The sequence below is a fragment of the Gracilinanus agilis genome, chromosome 2 (assembly GCF_016433145.1).
Source record: "Gracilinanus agilis isolate LMUSP501 chromosome 2, AgileGrace, whole genome shotgun sequence".
Taxonomy (NCBI): domain Eukaryota; kingdom Metazoa; phylum Chordata; class Mammalia; order Didelphimorphia; family Didelphidae; genus Gracilinanus; species Gracilinanus agilis.
In genome coordinates this window covers 695,314,075-695,340,298 of record NC_058131.1, presented here as the reverse complement: position 1 = coordinate 695,340,298, position 26,224 = coordinate 695,314,075, and the positions used below count along the sequence as shown (strand labels likewise).

Here is a 26,224-nt window from a genome sequence, read left to right as displayed (position 1 = left end):
GAGAGCCTTGGCCTGGGTTGGCCCAGCCAGTCACTGGCTCAGAGGCTCTGGGCATTCTCCTCCTGGCTTTCTGTCTTCCTCCCCAGATCCCCCCCCCCCCCCGTGGCCCCTCCCTTGGCTACCCTGTCACCCCAGAAGTGCCCCCAGCACCCCTTCTTATGCCCTTGGAGCCTCTATGTTGAGGCAGGGCCCAGGCCTGTCTCCCCTTGGCTCCTTGCTGCCCGGGCTTGCCCTGGCCCTGCCTGAGAATCTTCCTCCTCTTTGGCTACGTTAGAGGCAGCCCTGGGCCCGGCCCCTGCCAAGTGGCTGGGAGCCTGACGGAGCCCATTGGGCCTCATTTCCCCAGGACCCTTCAAGGCTGTGTGCTGGGACATTGGGGGATGGGAAGTACAGCCTGGGCAGACGGCTCAGGCCCGGTGCACATGAAGGGCCTTCCTTTGGCTCCAGGCTTTGCCCACTTTCTTCCTGGGGAGGGGGAAGAGAGGAACCGGGACATCTTCCAAGGAGCTATGTATGAGCAGAGCCTCCACGGAGGTCCCTACTGGCTGGGCAGGAAGGGGGTCAGGGCTGGGAGCAGCAAGGCCCTCGCTGACCACACAGCCTCTGGCTGGCTGGAGGGCTTCCTGAGGGAGGGTCAGGGTGGGTGGGCTTCCCTGCTGAGCCCAGCACATCTTTGGAATGGCAGCCTGACCTCTATTTTTATTAGTATTACTTTTTAATTAATTTAGAATATTTTCCCCTGGTTCCATGATTCATGATTTTTCCCTCCCCTCTCCTGGAGCTGACAAGCACTTCCACTGGGTTATCTATGTATCATTGTTCAAAACCTATTATTTGCAATAGAGCGATCTTTTAAAGCCAAAATCCTAATCCTATCCCCATCAAACCATAAGATCGGTCCTGTGTTTTACTTCTGCGTTTCTGCTCCCACGGTTCTTTCTCTCAATGTGGATACATTCTTTCTCCCAAGTCCCTCAGCATTGTCCTGGATCATTGCATTGCTGCCAGTAGCAAAGTCAGTTACATTCTATCATGCTACAATGTATCCGTCTCTGTGTACAGTGTTCTCCTGGTTCTGCTCCTTTCACTCTGCCTCAGTTCCTGGAGGTCATTCCAGTTCACATGGAATTCCTCCAGTTCATTGTTCCTTTCAGCACAGTAATATTCCATTCCCATCAGATACCACAATTTGTTCAGCCATTCTCCAATTGAAGGGCATCCCTTCATTTTCCAGTTTTTTGCTACCACAAAGAGCGCGGCTATAAATATTTTTGTATCAGTCTTTTTTCCTTATGCTCTCTTTGGGGTACAAACCCAGCAGTGGTATGACCCTTAAAAGAAGGCTGAGCCAGGGTGGTGCCTGCAGAGGAGGGCGAGAGGATAGCTTGGTAGGGGAGTGGGATGGGACTCTGCCCAGGGTGCTGAAGGCAGAAAATAAAGCCAGGAACCCCTGATTTCTAACTCCAGGCTCCTTGGCATTAGGCCTCTAATCAAGAGGACCCCAGCCTTCAGTGGAGTGGGCAGTGCCCATGGGCCATCCCTGCCAGGGGCTCAAACTGAAGCCCTGGGTCTGCCTACTGGGCAGTGATTTGGGTGCTTCCCGGGAGGGGTAGTCCAGAGGTCCTTGCTTCTGGGGCACAGGTAGCAGGGAGAGAGGCAGCCGTCATTGGCATGACTGTGAAGCCAAGATTGTCCAAGAATCCCTAATGGAGAGAGACCCATCCTGCTGGGATGCCAATGAACCATGGTGGCTTTTCTCACCTACTTACTGGCCTGAGTTGCCCCCTCTCCCAGCAGTTTGTGCTAAGAAAGAGACAGAGACAGAGAGACAGGCAAAAAGAAAGAGAAACAGAGACAGAGAGAAGGGATAGAGACAGAGAGAGGAGAGAGACAGATACAGAGAGAAGGGAGAGAGGGAGAGAGAAGAGAGACAGAGATAGACAGACACAGAGACAGAGAAGGAAAAAAGACACAGAGACAGAGAGATGGGACAGAGAGAGGGAGAGAGAAGAGAGACAGAGACAGACAGAGAGAAACAGAGACAGAGAGAAGGGATAGAGAGAGACAGAAGAGACAGACAGACAGACACAGAGAAGGGAGAGAGGAGAGACAGAAACAGAGAGACAGAGATAGACACAGAGACAGAGACACAGCGGCAAGAGAGTGTGGGGCAGCTGTCCCATGGCCCCTGCCTCTGTCTCTCCATCTCTCACTTTGCCTCATGTTCTTGTTCTGCTTTTCCCTGCTCTGGATGGACGAGGGGACGAATTCGGGGGGGGGCAGCTGTGGACAAGACGAGGGACGCGGTGGATCATGGCTGCATGGGAGGCGCTTGTTTTGGCAGGAGAAGGGTCACCTCTTGGCGAGAGATGGCAGGGAAGGAGATGCCGGGAGAAGGGGGCGCCCGTGGGCAATGACCTCAGCTTTGCCTAGGGAGCAGAAGATGCGGCAGGTTAGGGGAGGACCAGGAGGCTTGAGGAAGGATGAGAAAGTGTGGTCCACCCGCCAGAGGTGGGAGAGAATCTTTGGGGAAGAGTCGAAGCTCCCCGGGTCGTGGGAGGCTGGGCGCCATCTTGGTTAGTCCTCTCGGTGGCCCTTTCTGTGTTTCCCAAAATGTGTTCTGTGGGTTTTCAGTGAGTCCTCGAAGGCAGCCTGGATGCCAAGTAGCCTAATGGGCACCTGGGAAGATGCCAAGAGATGCCGAGATCTGGGGTCAGTGGGGGGAGCGTCTCCTTCTCAGGCGGAGAAGCCCCCCTCCAGGGCTGAGGGCCGCCACTGCCATCGCTCTGCCTTCCTGGCCTCTCCCCCCAGCCCTCACTCGCTTCTGTGTGGCACTTCAAGGGTTCCAGAGTGTCTCCCCGGAGCATCCTGGATGCAGCTTCTGGCTGCAGTCAGCCTTGGCCCCGCGCTCCTCTGTTCCTAGCAGGTTCCTGGGGCCCTGCAGGGACCGGTGGGAGCTTTGCCCATGGCTCGGCTCACCTGTGCCTGTCCTGGGGGGGGGCAGTGACTTGCCCAAGGTCATTCTTACTTGATTTTGCCCCTCCTCCCCCGAGCTGCAGGCTGCCTTGTGGCTTCAGCATGTGTGCCCCTGCCCTCCCGGCCTCGGACCCTCTGGGGTGGCTGCCGTCTCCCGATGCTCCTTCTCAGCCTCCTTGGCCGGGGTGCCTCGGTGCCCCCAGGCTCCGTCGGGCCCTTTTCTTCTCCCCTGGCACCCGCTTGCTTGTAGATCTGTCAGCTCCCGCAGATTCGACGACGGTCTTTGTGGGGACGACTGTCCGAGCTCGCCGGGCTCTTGTGCTTGGGCGTGCCGGTGACAGCTCAGGGCCGAGGTCGCTCTGTCCTCCCCGACTTCCCTCCTTCCCATCCGCCTCAGCATCCGTCCGAGGGTCAGCGAGGGCTGTGCCGTGGGAGTTAAGGGACTTGTCACCCTGCTCGGAAGCGAGTGAGGCCAGATCGGAACCCAGGACCTCCCGTCTCCAGGTCTCTATCCACTGAACCACTCGGCTGCCCCTTTCCCTATTCCTCGCGGGGCTCGTGGATCTGCTGTGGTCCTCTCCACCTCGGCCCCTCCATTTGTCCTCGGCTCTGCGGGGGTCTCACCGAAGACCTGGGCTCTGTCGCTGTCCCCCCCAGAGGCCTCTCTCGCCCCAGAATCCCTTGTAAATGCTGGCGGCTCTGGCCCTCGCCCATCCGGGCGCCTCTCCTGCCCGTCTCAGCTCCTTGTGGAGCCTTCCTCCCCCCGGCACCGGCACCTTCCTTCTGTGGACCGTCCTCGGCGCGTGGCGCAGTGCCTGGCACTTAGCAGGCACCTCATTGATATTCATTGAGTAGAAGAGGGCAGCTAGGTGGCCTAGCATCAGGAGGACCCGAGTTCAAGTCCAGCCTCAGATGCTGGCTGGGTGACCCTGGCAAGTCACTTCCCCCTGTCAGCCTCCGTTTCCTCATCCATCAAATGAGCTGAAGAAGGAGCTGCTCCCCCCACCCCCACCCCCGCCCCTGATCTCTGCCCAGAAACCCCCCAATGGGGTCACAGAGTTGGACGTGGCTGTCGGAAGCCAGGCAGCTGGGCAGCGTCTCGGGAGAGGCTCCCCACACTGGCCCGCATCCTCCTCTCTCTTCCTCGGGGACTTGGGACGGTCCGATGGGAAGGACAGAGACTGTTTACTGTGCAAACAGTGCCGACGTCTCGCCGCCCAAGTGAAGCACCGGGCACCGTGTAAAACTTTATGACCGTGATGGCGTGTGGAGGACTTCCTGAGAGAGCGCTCGCGGGGCCAGAGAGCCGGGCCGGGCCTCCGGTGCCCGCAGAGCTCCTCCCCTGTGCCCCGAGCACCCTCCCCGGCCCCCCGGCCTTGTGCCCACCCGTGCTGCCATCCTGGGTCTGGAGGCCCCTCTGGGAGGCCATCAGGTGCCCGGACATCCCCTCTCCTTGTGCCCCAAGTGCCCTCCCTGGCCCTGTGCCCACCCCTGCTGCCATCCTGGGTCTGGAGGCCCCTCTGTGTGACCATTGTACTCTCTGCTCAAGTGGCTCCCTCAGGCTTCTGGCCTCACACCCGCTGCCTCTGCCTGCCCGGGAAGTCCCAGAAGGGCACCACCCGGGTGGTGAGGAGAGGCTCTGGAGTGACCCCTCGGGGCCTTCTGGAGGAAGCCAGCCAGGGCTTCTCGGGGATGCCCACGTCCGCAGGGGGCAAGTGCGTTTCCTGCTGGAGTCGGAAAGGGCTGTCTGAAGGCGTCTAAACTGGGGTTCTGCAGGTGGCCACAGTCTGCCAGGGCATGTCTGGGCTCCCAGGGTCTAAAGCTGGAATTGTTACCCCTCCCACCCCCTGCCAGTCTTCTACCGCCTCTTGGACAAACTTCCTATCCCTGCCAGCCCCCCCAATAAGCCCCCAGAGCTGGGCCCCTGCGAATCTCCCCGGCCTTTCCAGGCTCCATCCTCTTCCTTTCCCGGCCTCATGGCTGGAGGCTTTCCTGGGCCTCCCTGCCTCCAGTCTCCCTCTTCTGCTCTCTGTCAGCCAGGAGGCGTCCTCCGGCACTCCACCATCGTCCAGGCCTTCTCTCACACTTGTGATGCCCGGCCTGAGATTTGCCCCGGGGCTGTTGGGAAATGACTCGCCCAGGGTCACCAGGAGGTGGGCAGCTGGCCCAAGGGGTCCCCAGCACCGTCTGTGCCACCTTGGGGCCGAGCCAAAGTGTTTCTGGGTGACAGAATGCCTGGCATAGCTGAGGACAAAGCCTGGCGCCGGACACTGGCCATTCCTCGAGCCGCCCTGCTCTGCACGCCTCACCCAAAGGCCTCCCAGCTCTGCCGGCATCTGTGGGGCGGCCCAGGAGAGGCAGCTCGAGGGAGCGCACGGAGGGCCCCACGCCAGCTGGGATGGAGGGCCCAGGGAGGAAGCCAGGCCTGGCACCTGAACTCCCAGAGGGGCCTGGCTGGAGTCAAAGGGTCCTTGGAGGCCGCCTAGGCCTCCCCTCGCTGGACAGATGGGGAAATCGAGGCAGTCGGGGTGAAGTGACTTGTCCAGGGTCCCACGGCTCATCAGGGCCAGAAATGTTGCCTGTTAGGCGTGGTGAGCGCCAGCCCGGGTAGGGCTCCGGACGGGAGGGGGGGGACCACCATGCCAGAACTCCTGGGCCCAGAGAAGACCCCGGGCAGACGCCGGAGAGCAGACCAATGTGGGCATCTGCAGAGGCTCTGGCCAAGAAAGGAGGGAGGAAGACGAGGCCGACGGGCAGACGTGAGGCCGCCCTGGGTGCTGGGCACCGAAGCTTCTGGCCCATTTGTCTGAGCAGAGCTCAAGCCGGGCCCCCTCCAAGGGCTCTCCGTCCCCGCGTGGCTCCAGAGATTCTCGTGGGCATCGGTGGGGCAGAGAGCGGGCACCACCGTGACATCTCCCGGGCCGGCCTTTGTTACCGGAAGGGTTACAGGGAGGCTCCGTGTGCCCATGGCGGGGTGAGCCCCTCTGGGAGGCCCAGGAGCCCGGCATGGGCACGGCAGACCGTCGCTGGGGCAGCCCTTCGCATGGCTTTGGCCGCCTCCTCCGCCAGGGCTCTCCTCCGAGGCCTGCCTCCAGGCTGCTGTCAACGCCAGCGGGGTTTCCCCAGAGCCCAGGCCCTGTCCCAGGCCCCCGGGGACTCGGAGGCTTCCACGGAGACCCCTGGCCGGAGACCCAAGCCGGCTCCTTCTTTGCCCTTTCTCACCTCCTCCTCCTCCCCCAGGGTTCTGCCCCGTCCAATAAGTGTCCCATTCTCCAGCTTCTGGCTCGGAGAGGCCGAGGCCCATCTTTGCTTCTGTGCCCAGAGAGGGCAAGGCCTGTGCCCGGCGGAACCGCGGAGCCTCCAGCCCAGCCTGGCCTGAGTCACAGAACTTTCGGCCAGGCCGGACACAGAGGTCCGAAAGGCTGTTTGGGGGTCGGCCAGGAATGGGGGGGGGAGAGTGAGGGGCGACTTCAGAAGGCCTTGCCTGGCTCCGGCCCAGATGACCGAGGCTGTGGTCAGGCCAATCCTTTCACTGAGCCAAGCAGGGGTGGCCTGGCTGCGGCCAGCTCCGGACCCGGCCAGGCTGCCTCCTTTTGCCTCTTTGAAATTCATGTGGCCACTGCAACGAAAAAGCACTTTCTTGGCCCAGCCGGCTTCCCTTGGAAGCTCCTCCCTCCCTCCCTCCCTCCTTCCTTCCTTCCTTCCTTCCTTCCTTCCTTCATAACAATCTAAGACACATGGGAGAAAAAAAGAGAAGGAAAGAAAGGAAGGAAGGAAGGAAATGTTTACATTTTTATCAGTGGAGAGATACATAAAGAGACCAAATAAATATGCGGTTTTGTATAGGAGTAAGAGCACCCAGGGGGAAGGCTTCCAGGAGAAATGGGAGGGCAGGGTTTTGAGGACAAATTTTTGAGGTGGGGGTGGGGGGTCCTGCAAAGGTATGGGGCAGACATAAGCTGTCTAGGCAAGGCAAATGAATTGTACATAATGTTGCTCTGACTTCATCTGTCAACAAGATGCTCCAGGTTCCTCCATGATAACAACCAGAGAAGGAGATTTGGAGNGCCATTTAACTCCCCGGGGTGGGGGGGAGGGGCTGGTTTTGCCACCAAAGTTCAAGATAGTGATTGTTGTTTGGGCCTAAGCTGGCCAAATATGGCCACTGTCGCGTTCCCTCGCTCAGGGAGGTGCCGGCCTATTTGTGTCCTTGGCTGGGTGCCCCTGGTGAGGTGGATGCTGGCATGGTGGAGGGGCTGGGAGGGGGCTGTAAAGCAGGTCGGGGAGCTCTGGGGCTCCCCCAAGAGCACCGAGGCTCCCCGGGCCCCTGGCCTGCCCCCACGTCCAGACCAGGCTGGCCATGTTCACTGCGTGGTGGCTGGGGGGCTGCTGGTTTACTGCCCACTTTGGGTCAGGCTTTTCCTGATGTGTGCCAGGGCCAAGGCGGAGGCTTCAGGGAGTCCCTTCGTGGCACCCCAAGAGGAGAAGCCACTTGGTCAGGGCTCTGAAGGGTGCGGGGGGACAACCGGCTGCCATGGATGGTCCAGAAACTGGGAAGGTTTCCTGTGGAGAGCTGGGTGTGTGTGAGAGTGTGAGTGAGTGTGAGTGAGTGTGAGTGAGTGTGAGTGTATCTGCGAGTGAGTGTGTGTGTTTGTGTGTATGTGTATCTGCCTGTGTCTGTGTGTGTGTGTGAGTGTATCTGTGTGAGTGTGAGTGTATCTGTGTGTCTATCTGTGTGTGAGTATGTATTTGTGAGTGTGAGTGTATCTGCGAGTGAGTGTGTATCTGTGAGTGTGAGTGCGTGAATGCGAGTGAGTGTGTGTGTGTCTGTGTGTATGTGTATCTGCCTGTGTCTGCGTGTGAGAGCGGGGGTGGGGGCAGCTGCCAGCCTCTTCCCGCCCGCCCTGGTCTCACAGCCAGGGACAAGCCCGTGCCAGGGGTCGGGATGGCAGTGATGGTTGCAGCTGACCATGGCGGGCGGCGCTGGTTTTCTGGCCGCAGCACAGATACACGGATGCATGCATGGACACATGGATGCACGGACACGCAGACACACGCACGGACATGGCGGCCGTGGCGATGGCTTCCTCTGGGCAGGCCCCCTCCCGGCCAAGGCCCAAACAGAGCGTCTAAGCCGGCCAGCCTCCGGCGAGGAGCCTTCTCGGAGAGCTCCGCCCTGCGGGGCTGCCAGGAGCCTGGTGCGAGTCAGGCGGCCCCTTCCTCCGGCCCTCGACGTTCCTGGTGCCGCCGTCCTGGCGGGCTCGTGGCCGGCCGCCCTTCCCCGCCCCCCGCCCCGTCCTGCGTGCCGGCCCGGACCAGGCCTTTACCCCGAGAGGCAGCGCCTCTTGGTGTCGTTGCTCCCCCCTGAGGGTTCCTCCTTCCATGGGCCCCGGCCCCGTGGCTCTCCATTCTGGATCGGCGCCGCCCCGTCCTCATCACACTCACACGCTGTACCTGGTAGGCTTGGAGTTGGGAAGGGCTGAGTTCGAGTCCTGCCTCGCATACTAGCTGTGTGACCCTGGCTAAGTCACTTTAGTTCCTGCCATCCCATAACAGCTCCGCCTCTCAGGGCGGCCGTGATGGTGTGTTGCGAGCCTCCGGGGCCTCCCGCCCCTGGTCAAGGGACTCGTCCAGGATCACCAGCCAGGGAGTGCCCAAAGCTGGATTGGAACCCAGGATCTCCCATCTCCAGGTCAGGTCCAAACCCCCTGTGGCCCCCGCAGGGCCTCTAGGAATGCCAGGCATCACGGCCTCGCTCGGGGCCCGGCCGCCGGCCCAGGTGACCCGTGAGGACGCCGACAGACACAGGACACACAGACAGACGTTTAGTGAATCCAGGGCCGTCCGGGGAGTCTCCCCGCCCAGGGCACGGCGCATACAGTCGGCACTCCATAAGTGCTTTGGAGGCTGCTGGCAGGGCAGGCATGTGTCGGGGTGGGGGGGCCTCGCTCCTCCCCCATCCAGCAGAGTCTCTTCTGAGCCCCGCACGGCCCTGGCACCCCGCCGGTCACGCCGGCCTCGGACACGAGCAAGACTGGCCAGAGGTGGGAGAGCTGGGGGGGGGGGGAAGGCCAGAAGCAGCGTCGTCCCTCTGTCTGTCTGTCCGTCCCTTCCTGCTCACAGCACACGCCTGCTCTGTGACCGGGGGAGGAGATAAGAAGCTGGGAGGGAGGGAGCCCAAGAGCATGCGTGTGCATGCGTGTGTGTGCTTGTGCACGTGTGTGCATGCGTGTGCGTGTGCCCCCTCCATCATTCCCGGCTCGGGGCTCGCCGGGGGCTCCTAGTGGGCAGGTTGGTGGGGGGGAGGGACCGGGGCGGGGCAGAGCAGCGGGTGTGCCCCCTGCACCCCCCATCTGCCGGGGCGACACGCCCGGCGCTCCCCGGCGGCCTAAACTGGTCTCGGCTCGCCCGGAGCGGCTCCTGCCGACTCAGACCCGTCAGACTGGTTCTGCGCCGTCTACACGGGCCGGTCCGGCCTCCTTCGACGCCCGCCTCGGGCCCTTCTCAGCTGGCCACTTGCTGGTCCTCAGTTTCTTCATCTGACAAGTGGGAGCCCTTTCTGTGAAGGGCGGCGCCTGGCCCTGCCGTGGGCGCCTCACGCGTGGCGCTCTCGGTGCCGCCCCCGCCGGCCGGCCTCCCCCTTCTCAAGATGGTGGCCAGAGGCATCGCCGGCCTCCGTCTGAGGGTCCTGTCGGGGCTCGGCCACGGGATGCGTGTTCAGAGGGCCGCGTCCCCCGGCCCCCCCTTCCCCAGCCCCCCAGCAGGTCCGGGGCCCCCAAGTTGGAAACAGAAGGGGGTGCACATCCATCCTATCGGCCAAGCCTTTGCCTGGGTCAGGCTCGGCCCCCCGGCCCGCCGGCCTCCCCGTGGCCTTGTGCTTTGCTGGTGGATCTGGCCCCCGTCCTTGCCATCTGTGCCCGCCCACCTGTGCCCGCCCCGTGCCCATTCCATGCCTGCCCACCCGTGCCTGCCCCGTGGCACTGACACTTCTCTCTTTCTCTTTGCAGCCAGAGAACTTGCAGAAGAATTGGCTCCGCGAGTTCTACCAGGTAAGCGCCAGCTCCGCGTCCCCCCGTGGCTGGGCAGCGCCGGGCACTGCGGCCCCGACCGAGCATGGCGGGCTCCACCGGGCAGGGTGGGGGCCTGACCGCAGTCTGTGTGCAACGCCCGGCGCCCCCTGGTACTTCTGGGGTGTTCACAGGCCTCACCCACAGTTTTGAGGGCGGGAGAAGCCGAGGGGGCAGCCTGCCTTGGTTCCTCCTCCCCCCTTCGACCCCCCTAAAGTCAGGGGCCTCCAGGAGTGGAAGGAGCCCCCTCTAGTAGGTGGGGTGGCCCCTCTTCTCCCCCCCCCGTCTCCCGGGGGCCACCTTCCTTCTCTCTGGGCTCTGAGGTTGGGGGTGGCTGAGGGTCCTGCCCGGGGCCCCTCATCTGGGAGGGGCTCGATCTGAACCGGGGACACCCCCGGCCACCCCCAGCTGTTCTCTCGCAGATCTCCCCTCCTTTGCTGGACCTCCACATCCTCTAGCAGGCGGGGCTGCCCCGGCTTCTCTCTGGTCTCCATGACCCCTCCCCCAGGCTGGGGCTCCCCGTGCCACGCTGTGTCTGATGGGGGCCGCCCTAGTGCCTCTGGGCTTCCCCCATGCCAGGCACAACTCTGCCCGCAGTGGGCACTGCCGCCTCCTGTCCTAGGCCAGCGTTTCCCCATCCGCTCACGGCTTTTCTTTGTCTTTGCGCCAAAGTGGGCACTGAGGGGGCAGCCTGGGCGATGCTTTCGTTCGGTGCCACCCAGCTGGCTTCCGAGGGACGAGGCGGAGAGGCTGGCAGAACGTGCCTGGGGGCCCCTGGCAGGAGTCACAAGGCCACCCGGCCTGGGCACTCTTTTGAGGAGAGGTCGAGGATCCGGGGGGCATCCGGAGGAGGGGCCAGGAAGGCAGCGCTCCGGGCATGCCAAGGGATCGGGCACAGCCTTGGAGAAGTGGCCCTGAGCTATGGGTAGGGCGGACGTAGACTAGGGGGGCTTCAAGGACGTGGGGAGAGCCCCGTGGATGGAGGGGACAGAAATAACGGGCAGAGGAAGGCCGAGGGCACGGCCGGGGAGCCCCCTCGTCAGCTCTGAGAGGGGAAACGGTGGGGTGACTCCTGGGTGCCGGCAGAAATGGGGGGGCCTTCCCAGACTCCCAGGTGAGGCGGAAGGGACCCCGTCCTTCAGGGAGGTCTCTGTGGAGAGGGGGAGAAGGGGGTCCCCCCACTGGGGGTTGTCCTTCGTTCCTGAAGAGTCCCGAGATCGTCCTGCTGGTGGGGGCCGCGTCCGAGCGTCCGACTGTGGCCGACGAGACTGGCACAGGCCCAGAAGGCTCCCTCCCCGGCCGGGCACGGGCGACTGCATGACTGTGGGCTGGAGATGAGGCCGGCAGAGAACCCGGCACGTGGGGTTTGGTGCGGCGCGCGGTCAGCCCGGCGCGGGAGGCTCTGCAGGCTCGGGCTCAGGCCGTGCGGAGTCTGCGATCGTCCGGGCACAGGAGGCCGTGCCTGCGCCCCTTCCTGGCGAGATGGTTCCGGTCAGTGTGGTGCTGACCTCACTGGGGGTGTCCGACAGCGTGGCCAGAGACGTCTTACTGGGAGGTCCAGAGGCAGCCCGCAGCCCTCCTGGCATGGCTGGGCAGCAAACACTGCCTTCCATTCCTCGGCCCTCTCTGGGGGTGGACGACGGGGGTGTCCTCGACCTCCTCTCTCTGTGTGACCTGGCCCCGCCTCGTGGATCTCTGCTGGGATGGAATCCACGCTGGGCCCGTTGCCACATGAGAGCGCCCCTCCCCCCACTCTTGCCCCCCCCCTCCCCCCCGAGGAGCTTCTCTCTCTGGACAAGAGAGAGGGATGGGCTCCGGCCCCGGCGGTCCAGCTTGTGGCCCCTCTCACCAGGGTCGTCCCTTGTGGACAACTCCTCTGGGCGGCCCCAGCAGTGCCCGCCAGCCCTGATGTGCCCCACGCCGTCGGCCCCTTAGCAGCCTTTGGGGGGTCCTGCAGCCCTTTGGGGCGTCCCGTCTGTGTGAAACCAAGCTTCCTCTGCTCCCGCGCCAGCGAGACCGAAGGAGAGAGAAAGGCGCAAGGAATGAAATGAAGGGTTTGACGAAACACGTGAGAATGCAGCTCAAAGTGGAAGTGCCGTCTCATAGCCTTCCTTCACCAACGCGGCGGAAAGAGTGGAAGTGGAGGAACACCAGCAGAGGGCAGACAAGATGTCCAGCCTATCAGGGCTTGTTAACCCGGGTTCCACCTGCACAGTCTCCCCCTCCAAGAGGGCGAGGCCTCTCCACAGCGAATCTCTCCAGAAGCCAGGAAAGGAAGGCCAACGCCTCCCCCGCCTGAGAAACAGTCCAAGAGCCGAGGTCCAAGGCCAGAGTCACCGCCAAGAGGCAGGTCACCAGCCGAAGCTCCAAGCCCGAGACTCGAGCCCAAGATCACTCCTGAAGACAACCTCCCGAAGACTCAAGCCCAAGAAGTTCAGGGCTTTTGGGGTGACTTCTGGTCCCTTCCCCTCTTCACAGGGGCCAATCACAGCTTCCCCATTGCCCGGCACTGCCCGGGGGCGGGGGGAGGGGCAGTGTCTGTGGGATCCACTTCTCCCCCCTGAAGGTGGCAGCTCCCTTCAGAAGGATTCACAAGCTCCTGACTGAATTTCTGAGGGTGCCTTATGGATTCTCTGACCTGAAGGCTAACAAAGGGCTAAGTGGGGCCTTTTCAGTTTTTGGTTGACTAATTTAAAAGCTGCTGATGCTACACAAAGAAAGTCGGATTCACACTTCACTGGGGGAAGAGCTGCCCCTCGGGCTCTGCGGGCGCCACCCTGGCCTCGGGGTTCACATGCAGGAAGGAGATGGGCAAACGGGGGAGAGCTTCTGGGCAGAGGCAGCCCCTGGGGGTTCTGCCTGTCTTGCTCTCTGGCCCAGGAAACCAAGCTGTGCCTCCAGGCTTCGCTGACCCCTCTGCCCGCCCCATCCAACTGCCCCCTTGAAAACCGTTTCTGCCAAGCGATCTGCTCACCGCCGTCTCCTCAGTCACTCCACTAGTGTCTGCTGGGTGCGCCAAGCTCCGAGGGAACCCAGAAAGGCAGAGGGGCTCACGGGCCCGACAAACCCAAGACCGGACGAAGGGAGACGGTCAGCGTGGGAGGGCCTGGGCCGGCCAGAGGGAATGCCAGGAGCCTCGGGGGCACGAGGGATGGGCAGCGGACCCGAGCCCTGGAAACCCGATGGGACGGCGGGGAGACGGCAAGTGGCCATTGCCAATGGCCAGTGACCACTGTAGTTGGTCAGCAGCCATTGCAGACAGATTGGGCCTTCCGCAGATGATCAGCGTTCATCGTAGATGGCCATCTCAGTGGTCAGCGGCCTCCATAGACAGCCATTGCTCATGTGGAGGCATGAGGGGAGGAGGGGGCAGATGGATGTGGGGGCTGCCAGGCTCCTTCCCTTGCTGGGGGATGCCATGGATGGACTTCTGGGCCGGGAGACGGGAAGACTTGAGTTCAAGTCCAGTCGCAGACACCTACTAACTGTGTGACCGTAAGCATGTCACTTCACCTTGGCTGGCCTCAGTTTCCTTGACTTTAAAATGGGGAGAAGCAGAGCAGCTCGCTCCCTGGGCCGTGAGGAGGAACGCCAAGGCGATCGTTGGCAAAGGCCCGGCACAGCCCTGGGTCCCCGGGAGAGGGAGCCGAGGGAGGCCGGGGGGGGGCTCCCCGGGATGGTGGGACCCTCTTGTAAAGATCTTGGGCTCCGCCGGTCCGTGGGTGACCTGTTCCACGTGGATTTTCCACATGACGAGATCCAAACCGTCTCCCTCCCTGGGAGCTCGTGAGCCGTCTGGGGCGCTCAGACTGTTGTCCGAGGACACTCCGAGAGCCAGAGCCGGCCAAAGGCAGGTGAACCGGAGATGGCCGACGTTCGTCCACGGCCGCCCGAGCACGTCTTCTCCCCGCGGCGGCGCCTGCTTCGTCCTGGGCCCTGACTCGTCCGGATCGTCGTGCTGCCCAGAGGAGCCGAGCTCTTCCCTTGGCTCCTCGTGGTCTCTCTGGCCCTTCCTGCCCGACCCACTGACCGCCCGGCTGTTCTCCGTCCCCGCCAGGTACTACAGTCTCTCCAGCCGTGCCCGTGCTGCCGGGCGTCCCAGAGTGGCGTAGCCGGGTCAGCGGACGGGCACCGTCTTGTCGCCCTTTGGGCACGGATCCTGATGGCCCTCCGGAACGGCCGGGTCAGATCGCAGCCCCAGCGACGGTGCATCAGGGAGCTGAGGACACAGTTCTGGCATACGCACCTGGCAGCCGGAAACACAACTTTCTGGTCACACTCTGAGGGTGCCGGGGGGCCCCTGCATCTTCCCCACCTTTGAGCACCGCCAGGTTGTCCTGGTGGGGGCAGCCTGGGAGGAGGAGGCGGCGGCTAGCTCTGTCCATAGAGGAAACTCTGAAGATGGGGCTCGCCGCTCTGACCGGGAGCGCCAGACGGGGTCCCGCCGGACACGATGCGGCTTCCCTCCTCGTCATGGGGGGTCCTCGGGGGCCGGGCAGGGAAGATGGCCGGAGTGAATCCTCGTGGCTGGCCCCTCTCCCCGGGATCCTCTCAGCGCCCCTCGGCCCAGCGTGGCCTCCTCATCGCTGTTCCCCGTGGAGCCAGGCCTGCTCCGGCCAGCCTGCGATGCCCCTTCAGACACAGAACGGTTGCTGGGCTCGCGTGGCCTCCTCCCCATCTCGAGGGACGGAGCTCAGGTGCCCTCCCTGCTCTCTCTGGGCTTCCTGGGGTCTGGGTTGTCTCTAGTCCCCAGATGTGTGGCCAGAGCCCGGGGGAGGCCTCCGTGGGGGCCCCGGCCACATCTAGGCAGGCCTGGCCGCACGGGCTGTGGACCAGACGCTGCCCCACTGGCCGCACGACCTTTCCTCTGTTCCTGGAGGAGCGTGTAGCGGGCCCCGGGCCCGGAGGCTGAGCGGGGAAGGGGCCCTGCCTCAGGGGAAGCGGGGCCTCTGTGGCACAGACGGGACGCCAGGCTGGGGGCTCTGCCTCCCCCGAAGCACGGGGCGCTTTCCCTCTTAGGCTGGGGCTGGACCTCTCCCGGCTAAGCGAGCCTTTGCGCCGAGCATCGTGCCGCCGTTACCACCCTCGTCCTCACGGCCTCCCTGGAGGAGGTGCCGTCATCATTCCCATTTCACAGTCAGGGATGCCGAGGCCCAGGAGGCCCAGTGACCAGGGTCCAAGACTGGGTTTGAGCTCAGGCCTCCTTGCCTGGCGACGAGCAGCGCAGGCTCGGGAAGTGGCCCCCTTTCCTCCTGCTTAGCCGTCCCTGTGCCTGGCGGCCCACCCTGGCCTCCCGGTGGGGAAAATGGTCTCGTGCCAGCCCCAGAAGACTTCACCCACCACCCCTGCCCTGGAAGGGAGGCTCGCCGAGGACAGGCACGGCTTCCTCCCTGTCTCTGTGTGCCCGGGGCCTGGCACAGTGCCTGGCCTGCAGACGGTGCCTCCTAAACCCTCAGCACTTGGCTGCTATTCTCTGAGAACTGGGCTGTGCGTGGCAATGCTCCTCGAGCTCTGGCCTCTTTCTTCTTGGCTGCCCCAGCAAAGGGCCGTCTCCCCCTCGTTTTCTAGGAGAAGTGGAGGCCGACAAGTGGGAATCCTCCCCTCCCCCCCCGCCCGGGATCATTTCTTGCCTCCCAACCCCCTCAGGGTCACACCTGCCTCCTTTGTGCCTCCTGGCCCTGGCACGTGTGCCTGGAATGGGCACTGCCCGGCTCTCTGCCCTTCTTTCCAGGCATCCCCTCTCTCCCAGGCCTTTTGCTGGAACTCCCAGACACGAGCCATATTTTCTGGCTTGCCTTGTGGGGGGTGTGTGGCACTGACCAAGGCACCCCGAATGCTGGCATGTTGGCCAGTTATTTCCCAGCAAAGCTGCCCCAAGAGGTTTCTTGGAGACAGAATGATGCTTTCTCCTGAGCCATCATGCTAGTTGGGGATGCCCTGAGGGAGATTTGGGGTGCCTCCCGGAACCTGAGGCTGGCAGCTGCTGTGCCAGTGGAAAGACGTGCCCGTGGTCAGGCTGGCTTGGCTGTGGAAAGAGAAGCTCCAGCCCTTGAACAGAGTTGGGCCCCAGCCAGCCCTGCAGTGATGTCATGGAAACTGTGGCATCCTGTGTGGAGAGAGCTGAAAAAACCATTCTGGCTGCCCGCGGAGTTGGCTCTGTGCCACCCCCAGTGTGGCAGGACAGGGCGGGCCCTGGCTGGAGGGAGCCCCCCCGCCCAGATTCTGGTGTTCATGAGCCGGGGGTGTTTTCAGGAGCCGAGTCTGGGCCGGCCCGTGCCAGGAGAAGGCTTCCCAGGCGCCACCTCCCCCCCTCCAAGGTGGTCGGGAGATGTGTGACCCATATCTCAGGTGGTTTAACTGAGGCAAAGGAACAGGCTCTGCCTCCCCTGTGCCCCAAAGTACCTTGGGGTGTGCCGTGACGCAGAGGCCTCCGGGGGTCCTCTCTGGCCCAGGGGAGCCTCCTGTGTGTGTGTGTGTCTGTGTCTGTGTCTGTGTCTGTGTGAATGTGAGTGTGTATCTGTGTCTGAGTGTGAGTATGTGTGTCTGTGTCCATGTGTGTCCGTGTGTGTCTGTGAATGCGTGTCTGTGCGTGAGTGTGCATCTCTGTGTACGTGTGTGAGTATGTGTGTGTCTGTGTATATGTATCTGTGTGTGCACATGTTTCTATGTGTATGTATGTCTGTGTAGGCATGTGTCTGTGAGCGTGCATGTGTGTCTATGTGTATCTCTGTGTGTATCTGTGAGTGTGTGCATGTGTTTGTGTTTCTGTGTCTCTGTGTCTGTGCATGCCTGTGTCTGTGAGTGTGCGTGTGTATGTCTGTGTGCATGTCTGTGTCTGCATGTGCATGTGCATGTGTGCATATGTCTGTGCGTGCATGCATCTTGAGTGTGTGTGTGTGTGTGTGTGTGTGTGTGTGTGTGGTGTGTGTGGTGTGTGCGTGCGGGGCATCCGTGGCTCGATTGATCAGTGAACCCTTCGCTTAGAGGCAGGCTTGCTTGGCCGCACGCAGGGGAATCGGTGGCCTGGTGGGGCGAGCTAGCTGACCTGCCAGCCTTCGTCTTGCAGAGCTCCCGGGATCACCCCAGGGACTTCCTCCAGGGCCCCCTGGGCACCGGGTACCCTTCCCCACCTTTGACAGGGGGACCTTTGGTGGCTGAGGAGGCAGATGCCCCACGAGCTGCAGGCTCCGTCCTGGGTCTCCGAGCTCCCTGGCAGCAGAGACAGGGCAGGAAGCCGAGGGTCTGGCTCCTAAGACAGAAGGGCCTCTGGCCTGGCCTGCTCGTTGTTCTGCCCTTCTTGATGTCCCTAATGATAAGCCCTCGGGCCAAGGCTGGTGAGGCTCCGGCCTCCCCCCTTCCTCCCATAGTACTGTGGGGAAGAAGACAAGCATCACGGCAAGGCCCCCGCTTGCAGGGAGCTTCTCCTCTCAGGAGCACCAAGTATTCGCTTGACTTCGCGCGCTTTTATTAAGAGTCTCTTGTGCGCCAGACCCTGGGCTGGACTGGGACACGAGAAGGGCCTGAGATCACGGCTGCCCTCGAGGAGCTCGTGGTGGGACCCGGAGACGGCAGGCAGACAAGTACATCCACAGCAAGCTCTTGGTGTTCAGTCGTGTCCACGGCATCCCCGGCCCTGCCATCCTCCCCTCCCTCCCCTTCCCACTTAGAATCAATCCCGTGTATTAGTTCTAAGGCAGCAGAGCGCTAAAGGCTAGACAGTGGAGGTCACCCAGCTAGGAAGCGTCCGACACCACACTGGAACCCAGGACAGCCCGTCTCTAGGCCTGGCGTCCTGTCCACTGGAACACTGGCTGCCTGCATTCTTCACTATCTCTCGAAGTCTGTCCAAGCTCATGTTCATTGTGTCCATCGCCCGCTCTGTCTGCCTCATCCTCGGCCCTCTGCCCTCCCCTCCTCCTGGGCCCTCGGTCTTTCCCAACATCAGGGCAGCAGAGGTGGGCCACAATAAACAGAAGGAATGAAGGAGGATTGGGAAAGGCTTCCAGCAAGGAAAGGAGATGAAGGCAGCCAGAGAAGCTAGGAGGTCCTGGAGGTGGAGGTGGAGGTGGAGGTGGAGGTGGAGCGGAGGGGAGGAGGGACTGTTCCAAGCCTGTAGGACAGCTAGAGAAAATGCTCGGAGCCCAGAGATGGAGGATCTTTTCTGTGGAACACCAGCATCCCTGGATAGAGGAGTACTCGGTGGGGAGAAAGGCATAGGAAGACTGGCAAGGAAAGGGGGGCTAGGCTCTGAAGGGCTTTGAACCCCAATGGGAGCATTTTGTATTTGCTCCTAGAGGCAAAAGGGAGCCACTGGAGATGACTGAACAGGGGACGATATGGTCCAGCCTCTACTCTATGGAAAGTACTTTGGTGGCTGAATGGAGGATGACCTGGAAGGAGGAGAGAGAACAGGCAGACCTCCATCAGCTGTTACAGGGGTGAGGCTAGGAGAGGGGCCTGCACGAATGTGGGAGGGCAGGGTCACATCCAAGAGATGAGGATTCAGAGATAAAATCTATGAGATGCTGCTGGGAGGTGAAACTGACCCGAGAGGCTGGAAGGTTGGAGGTGACAGAGAAGGGGGGGGTGAGGTGAAACTGACCAGAGAAGGTGAAATTGAGGAGAGAAGGCCATTGTGTGAGAGAGTGAGAGTTGAAGTGAAACTGACCACCTATATTCTTGGAGGTAACAGAGAAGGGGGAGGGAAGGTGAAATTGACAGGAGAGCCTGGAGGTGAAATTGACAGGAGATGGTGGGAGGTGAAATTTACCAGAGATGCAGGAAGGTGACATTGACAGGAGATGCTGGGAGTTGAAATCCACAGGCTTTGACAAGGCTTGGATATGGGGGATGAAAGAGTGAGGGGGTGAACTAGAGAGGGTGTTGCTCTCAAGGCTTGTAATAGGGAAGGTAGGAAGTGGGGAGGGTTTAGAGGGATCTTTAATGAGTTCTATTTTGAGGCAGCTGGAGATTTGAGAATGGAGGTCAGGGGAGAGTGTGGGGCAGGAAAGGTGATTGGAGAATCATCAGCATAGAGAAGTTATTAAATCCACAGGAGTTGATGACATCACCAAGTGAATTTACCACATTCCCACATGGGTAAAGACTTCTCTTGTGCCTTTGCCTGGAAATTTGGGTTAACGGGTCTGTCACACATCACGTACCACCCACTTGCCATCTCCCAGATTTCCCACTGGCATCTTAAACTCAGTGTATCCCAACATGAATTCGTCACCTTTCTCCTAGACCCTCCCCTTCTCCACACTTCCCAGTTTCTATCGAGGTCACCACCAACTTCCAGGCACTGAAGTTCACAGCGTCTGAGTCATCCCGGACACTCTCATCTCTCCCTCGTTCCTATTAAGGAATAAAAGAAACAAGCACATTTATTAAGCTCTTACTGTTTTCTAAGTATGCATTTTGAAAGGCGATAAGGTCCCTGTTTTCAAGCTTATTCTCCAATAGGAGGAAACAGTACAAAGTAGGGTCGGTTCATGGCAGAAGGAATTCCACAGTGATACTTGGGTTCTTGCCAGGAAATACATTCACAGGGCAGACAGCAAGGCCCCAGGGGTCTTGGATGCCAGTGATGGTTGTGGATCCAAGGCTCAGGCCAAGTGGGGCTCTAACTTCAGGGGGACTCGGCCTCCTCAGCATTGGGGCAGTGGTGACTAGGTTAGGGAAGGCCAAGGCGCCAGGCTTCTCACCACGGTGTCCAGTGGTTCTGGTTTCGTGGTCAGGGTCTCTGTTGGGTTCAGGTGAGGAGGGCAAGGTCCTTGGCTCCTTGCTTTGGTGTCCAGTGGTCGGGAATGCCTCCGTGGCTTCACTGTCTCCACTGGGCACTAAGTGAAGATAGAAGCATCTGCTCTGGGTCGACTCATCTGCTGGTTTCTGCCATCCCTCCATCCTCACTCCTCCGACCAGAAGACTCAGTGAACTTGCTGACTTTGTTTTTCACCCTGAAAAGGTGAAAAATGCGCCTTCCTCCATAGCTGGGGGTGAAGATAAGGACGGCCATTGCTGCTTGAATAAACATCCTCCGAGAGTTCCAGATTCTGGGAGAGGAGATTGTGGCCAAGAGTCTGCCAGGGACGCCAAATCTTGTGGCATCTGGGCTTCATGAGTTATTTAAATGAGCACACGGGCTTGTCATTCAAGATCACATCCTTTAGGTCGAGGGAGGCCTCATCCAGCCAGTGGCCAAGCTTGCACAGCCACGAGCTTCCTTCCTTACTTGTCGCTTAGGCGATTGCAGGGCTCTCTCACTCCGCACACCCCCGGCCCCTTCCTCCCTTTCCTCTCTAATCGCAGGATTCTCAAACTCACGCGTCACAAACCCTACAAAGGAAATCAGTTTCTACAAATTCTTCTTATCAAATGTTGGAAAAAAGATTTTGGAGCTGAAGGTTGAGGGCCGATCTTCCACGTGGGGTCCAAAACCGCCTCATCCCAGAACTCTCCTGCTCCAGCACCTTCAGAGGCTCCTGATTACCCCCTGCACCAAAGTCCTCATCTTGGGGTTTGACCCCCACAGTGCGGCTTCTAGCAGCCTCTCCACATCGATTCTGGCTTTCTCATCTTGGCACTGCATCGCCCCCTTGCTGCCTTTCTTCAAAGACTAGCTCTTTGGCGTTTTTAGCATTGCTATCCCCATTGAGGTTCAGCTTAGGTGCCCACCCCTTACAGGCCGCCTACCTTTGTCTTCCTGACTGCCGGTAGGACCTTCTCTTCAAGACAGTGTTCCTTTACTGGTCTGGATTGCACCCCCGGCCCTGCCCCTCCCCCCGCAGAAGAGTCCCTGCTTGTCGAGGGCAGAGGCCGTGTCATTCCTGGCTTTATGTCTGCAGCGCCTGGAAGACGGAAGGTATTTAATCAGGCTTTGGAACTCCTCAAAGTATATTTCCCAGATTGTTCAGTAATACACGGCTTCTTCTGGCAAGTCTTTGGCCCAGAGACACGGTGACAGCCCAGCTTCATTGTCCCCCAGTGGCCTGGCCAGTAGGGCCAGCACCCCTGAGGGCCTGGGCCCTGCCCCTGTATCTGGGGGGCAGCCACTAAACTGGTTTCTGGACTGGGTCTTCATTAGAGATGACTCGGGAAAAGCCGAGGAAATCCTGCAAGTGTCCCCGGCAGGGCCATCTGCGGATGGACCCAGGAAGGAGGGCACGATGAGGCCCTTCCCCTTGTAGTGTGTGCATGGGCACAGATGGGCTTTGAGGAGAACCCGGGCCGGGAACGTCTCTCAGTGGCAGAAGCCTCAGTTCTCTCTTACTATCTGTGGCCTAGGTTGGGTGGGGATCTGTCTCTGTGCCAGCTCCGTGTCCTGCAGTTGTCTTAGGATGGACAATAGGCTTCCTCTGGGGGCGGAGGACCACCCTGTTTCAGGGCTGTGCGGCCAAGAAAAGCAAAGGCTGTCTCTGATTTAGGGGCCTCAGAGAGCGCCCGCTGCTTCTCACTCCCGGGGACAGAAAGCACAGGATTGGAAGGCCCTCGGCTCCCCAGTGGGGGCCGGCTTGACCTCGATCTGGATTCTGCTGCTTCGAGGGCCGGCCGGACTTTTAAACAAAAACCCGGGCCTGACTGCAGCTGCAAATGAGAGCGGCGCGAAGGCCGCCCCAATCTGGGTCATGCATTCACATTCCGGGTGTGTTTTTCTCCCCTCCAACGTTATTCCTCCCTTGAAAAGAGACGGATGGGAGCCCCGGAGACACGCCGTGGAAGGCAGACGGGAGACGTCGGCTGCCTGTCTGTTCCTGTGACCTCATTCTTGGAGGTGGAAGATCGATGCCCAGCTCCATCCGAGGAGCGTTATTCGGTGCCTCCCGAGGGCCAGCCACCCTGCTAGGCCCCGGGGATACGCACACGAGAAGGAAAGCAGTCGTGCCCTCCCGTCCCGCCATTGCACACAGGGAGGGTGGACTGTCTGCAGGGAAATAAGGGCCCAGAAGCAAAGCCATTTCAAGCAGGAGAGTTCCGGGAAGGCCTTGTGCAGGAGGCGGCACCGGACCCTGCTTGAAGGAGGCGAAGGATTCCGGGAGATGGAGGTGGGCCTGGAATACTGGCTCAGGGCACCCGTGCCAGCAGACCAGCATGCCTGGCGCACACAGTTTGGTGAAAAGGAGCAGTATAGAACGCGGCTGACAGGGTGGGCAGGAGCCAGACTGGCAGGGCTTTCAGTGCCAGGCAGGCTCTTTTAACACGGAGACAAAAGGGGACCCTCGGCGCCTTTCGAGCAAGGAAGTGGCACGGTCCACCATGTGCTTGGGGAGCGTGCGTCCGGCACGTTCGAAGACTGCTTTGGAGAAGGGAGAGCCTGGAAGCCGAGAGCTGCCCATTGTCCTCCCGAGAGGCGAGACGGGCCTGAACGGGCCGTCGGGGACGCCGGGCCCAGAGGATGGCGGCCGTGCTTCGCTCACCACTTTGACCGGTGGCAGCCGTAGGCTTCCGGCCTTTCTCGGGTGGCCATTCTGAAAGGTGGCCGGGCAGAATAGCCACGGGACCCCCTGACTTGGGGTTCAGATGGGGCTGGAGCCAGGGACCGAGGCCCACACGAAGCCGCCAAGATGGCAGGGATCCCCGAATCTTCTTTCTCCAAGGGGGTCCGGTGCTTCCCCAACTGGGGTACCTCCAGGACACCCTCGGGGGTTCCCGAATAAGCTCTGGCCCCGCTCGCTCTAGGGATCGTTGAGGCTGAGCTTTCTACATGAATTCTCTTCATTAGGCCTGAGCGGCCCCTGACATTGCCTCTGCCTCGGAGCCCCGAGGGCCGGCTGGCCGTGGAGGGGGAGCCCTGAGCCCTCGGTTTGCTGCCTGCCTCGGGGGCAGGGGCACTTGGTGAGGTTTCAGACGTGCCAGAAGCCCAGCTGGCCACAGCAGCCGGAGGGCTGACTCGGTTTGCTCCGGGGGAGGAGGGTCCATTTTCTGATGGGAGGACGAGTGCTGCGGGGGCTCTGCAGCCAGGCCTCATGGGAGGAGTTTTAGGAAACCCTTCAATTGAGGGTGGCCACAGGGCTGGGGTTGGAGTTTGTGGCTTCTCCCAGCCCAGCCCAGCCCAGCTTAGCCCCCGGCCTGTGGCCGGCCATCAGGCCGTGCGTGGCTCTCTCGAGCTCCTATTTTTAGCTCCCTCTTATTTGACAGCAGAAGCTGGGATCAGAGCAGGAACCTTAACATTCCGCCGAACCTCGGCGCCAGCAGAGCCCGCGGGAGGAAGATGAGGGGAAGAGAAAGGGGCCCGACTGGGCTTTGAAGGGGGCTCGTCTGGCCAATAGAGAAGGGGCTCTTGGCCCTGGGCAGGGCCCCTGACTTGGAGGGGGCTGCTCTGCCCTGTTCTCTGCCGGCCTGGGAGTGTCGTTGGTGGCTTCTCTGCTTGGCGCGTGCGCATCCTCCTCGTCCTCACTGGCCCAGAAAGATGACTTGGCCAGGACTCCCTGGGGCGTCCGATGGCTTCTGGAGGGGCATCAGTGCCCATAATCTTCACTTCTTGAGGACAAACAGAGAGACTGTGAGGAGCTCACAAGTGGCTGATCAATCACTGGCCTCACTTCTTGGTTCCTTCTCTCTGGCCTCATTTCCTTTGGGGATGCCCTGGGCTGGTGGCAGGGCTAACCTGGCCTTCGAGGCCTTGCCTCTGGCTCCGCTCCCCCCATCAGCTTCCTCTTCACCCTCGTTGCCCCTCTCTCACCCACCTGGCCTGGCTCACCTCTGGTGCAGGTTCACAGTCTGCTCTTCCCTCACTCTGACCTTGGCCATCTGCCCATCCCTCCTTTCCTGGCCCTTCACTTGTGCATGTTACTTCCCCCAGGAAGCCTTCCCTGATCTCCCTCAAGCACTTACTCCTTGCTGCTCGTGTGCCCGGGGACAAGTCACATGAGCTTTCTGGGGCTCAGGTTCCCCCACGTAGCGAGAATAGATGGCACTGCCCCACCTCAGATGGCCTGCCAGCTAGGTCCCGGCCTTACCTGGAAGCCCGTCGCCGTGGTCCCTTTTGCCCCAGGGGGCGACTTAGCTGTGCTCGTGACACAGGCCCCAAGAGGGGGTGACCCCCGTGTCCAGCATGGCTTGGCACCCAGTAGGTGCTTGACAAATGTCTGCTGGCCGGATGAGAGACGGGTTTTGGCCCCTCCCACTCCCAGAATCCCTCGGGCATCGCCGGTTTCGTGTTGATCCGGCCGTGGATGTCTGCCCGCGGGGGTCTGGTCCTGATGCTCTCCTCCTTGCTCTTCCAGATCGTGCACACCCATAAGCCCCACTTCATGGCCCTGCACTGCCAGGAGTTTGGCGGGAAGAACTACGAGGCGTCCATGTCCCACGTCGATAAATTCGTCAAGTAAGTGTGTGGGGGCCTGGGGCGGGCCGAGCGCATGGGGTCCTGGTTGGGTGCAGGGGCCCGGCAGGGAGTAGCCCCCTCCCTCCCTCCCTCCCTCCCTCCCTCCGTCCCTCCCTCCTGTAGGCTGGCCGGCAGAGAACCTGCCTTCCCCCCGTGGGCCAGTCGGCAGAGGAGGCCTCCCCTCTCCCTCCCATGAGACGACCCGCAGAGGACCCCCATCCCCTCTGGTGGGGATTCGAGCGTGGCCCTGGGCCCTGACTCTGCTCGGGCACCCCCTCCCCGGAGGCGCCGGGGTCTTACCCAGTGGTTCACGAGCTTCTTGGGAAGTGCGGCCCAAGGCAGAGGCATCTTTTTAGTGAGAGCTGTGTCTCCCCGGCTCCCTGCGTGGCTGCCCTCCCCCTCCCCCTCGCGGGCACACCTGCTGCCGGGGGCCATGGCAGCCAGGTGGGAGATCGCCCTCCTGGAGCAGGGCCAGGGGTCAGGCATTGGGCTGGACCTCGCATCACCCTGGGTTTCGCAGCCACCGTAGGACGCAGGCGTGCCGATTCTTCTTCTTAACGGGTCCGTGTTTCCCGGATCGTTTCCTCGTGCTTGCTTTTGAAGCTCGGAGCCCCACGCTTTTGCCCTCCCTCCTGCCCTTTAGGAGGGGCACAAATGGATCTCAGCCGTGCCTAGGAGGTCATGCAGAGCCTTTCCCCACTCTGGCCAGGCTTCACAAGAAGACAAAGACAATAAAAAAGAAAGTGAGACAAGCGGGTTGGCTCTGGGTCTAGACGGCCTTCCCTCTGGGGGCAGATGGCGATTTTCCTCCCGAGGCTTTGGGCTTGTCCCAGATCCCAGCCTTGCCGAGAGGGGCCAAGTCTTCCCGGGTGATCGCTGGCCGATCCGGCCATCCCCGTGTACGATGACCCTCGGTTCTGCTTGCTTCTCTCTGCTTCGGTGTATGGGGGTCTCCCCAGCTCTCTCGGAGCTCCTCCTGCTCCCCATTTCTTAAAGCACAGGAGCACTCCATTACAGCCACCTTCCCCAGGTGATGGGCATCTCATCTCCTCATTTCCAGTTCTTTGTCCCCCCAAGCAAGCTGCCACAAATATGTCTGTATACACAGAACTCTTCCCCCATCTTTGATATCTGAGATACAGCCCAGGAATGGTAGTGCTGAGCCACTGGCTGGGCACAGATTCATGGTCCTTTGGGTTGGCCCCACTCACACTCGAGCGCGGGGTCCCAGGCTCTCCCATTCCCTCCAGCATGGCCCCTTTCCCTGAATGCCAGATTAGCCACTCTGCTAGGGATGAGTTGCTTAAATTTACATTTCTCTAATCCATACTGATTTGGGGCCTTTTCCCGTGGAACTTGAGATGGCTTGGAGTTCTTCATCTGAAAATTGCTTGTTCATATCCTTTGACTGTTCCTCAACTAGGGAATGACTCTTGTTTTTATAAATTTGGCTCTGTTCCCCAGAGTTGAGAAATGAGGCCTTTATCAGAGAAACTTGCTGTACATTTTTTTTCCCAGTTTCCTGTTTCCCTTCTAATTTTGGCTGCATTAGTTTTGTTTGCAAGCACGCCAGTTCTTGATGGCAGAGTTGGAAAGGGTCAGTGGATTTGGCTGTGCTATCTGATAGCCGGGATCCCAGAATAATCCAAGAATGTTTGAGGGTCTGCTTCTGCAGTCAGAACCTGCATTCAAATCCTGCCTTTGCCTATAGGCACCTGCATGACCTTGGGCAAGTCACTTTCCTTCCTAGGCCTCAGTTTCCCCCTATAAAAGGAGGATCCTGGAGTAGATGTCTCTGGAGTCCCTTCCTTCCTGTACACTTGCTAATAGAGTCAGAAGGACCTTCAACTCAAGA

At 60.9% G+C, this 26,224-nt stretch overlaps 1 protein-coding gene across 1 annotated transcript in view; it reads left to right on the top strand.

Annotated features, from left to right (window-relative positions):
- INPP5A (inositol polyphosphate-5-phosphatase A) overlaps positions 1 to 26,224 on the top strand; it is a 147,204-nt gene that overhangs the window by 17,208 nt on the left and 103,772 nt on the right. Inside the window, exons 4-5 of the mRNA XM_044660306.1 lie at positions 9,984 to 10,025; positions 24,269 to 24,369. Of these exons, the coding sequence (XP_044516241.1) occupies positions 9,984 to 10,025; positions 24,269 to 24,369 (143 nt within the window). The remainder of the gene's footprint in view (positions 1 to 9,983; positions 10,026 to 24,268; positions 24,370 to 26,224) is intronic.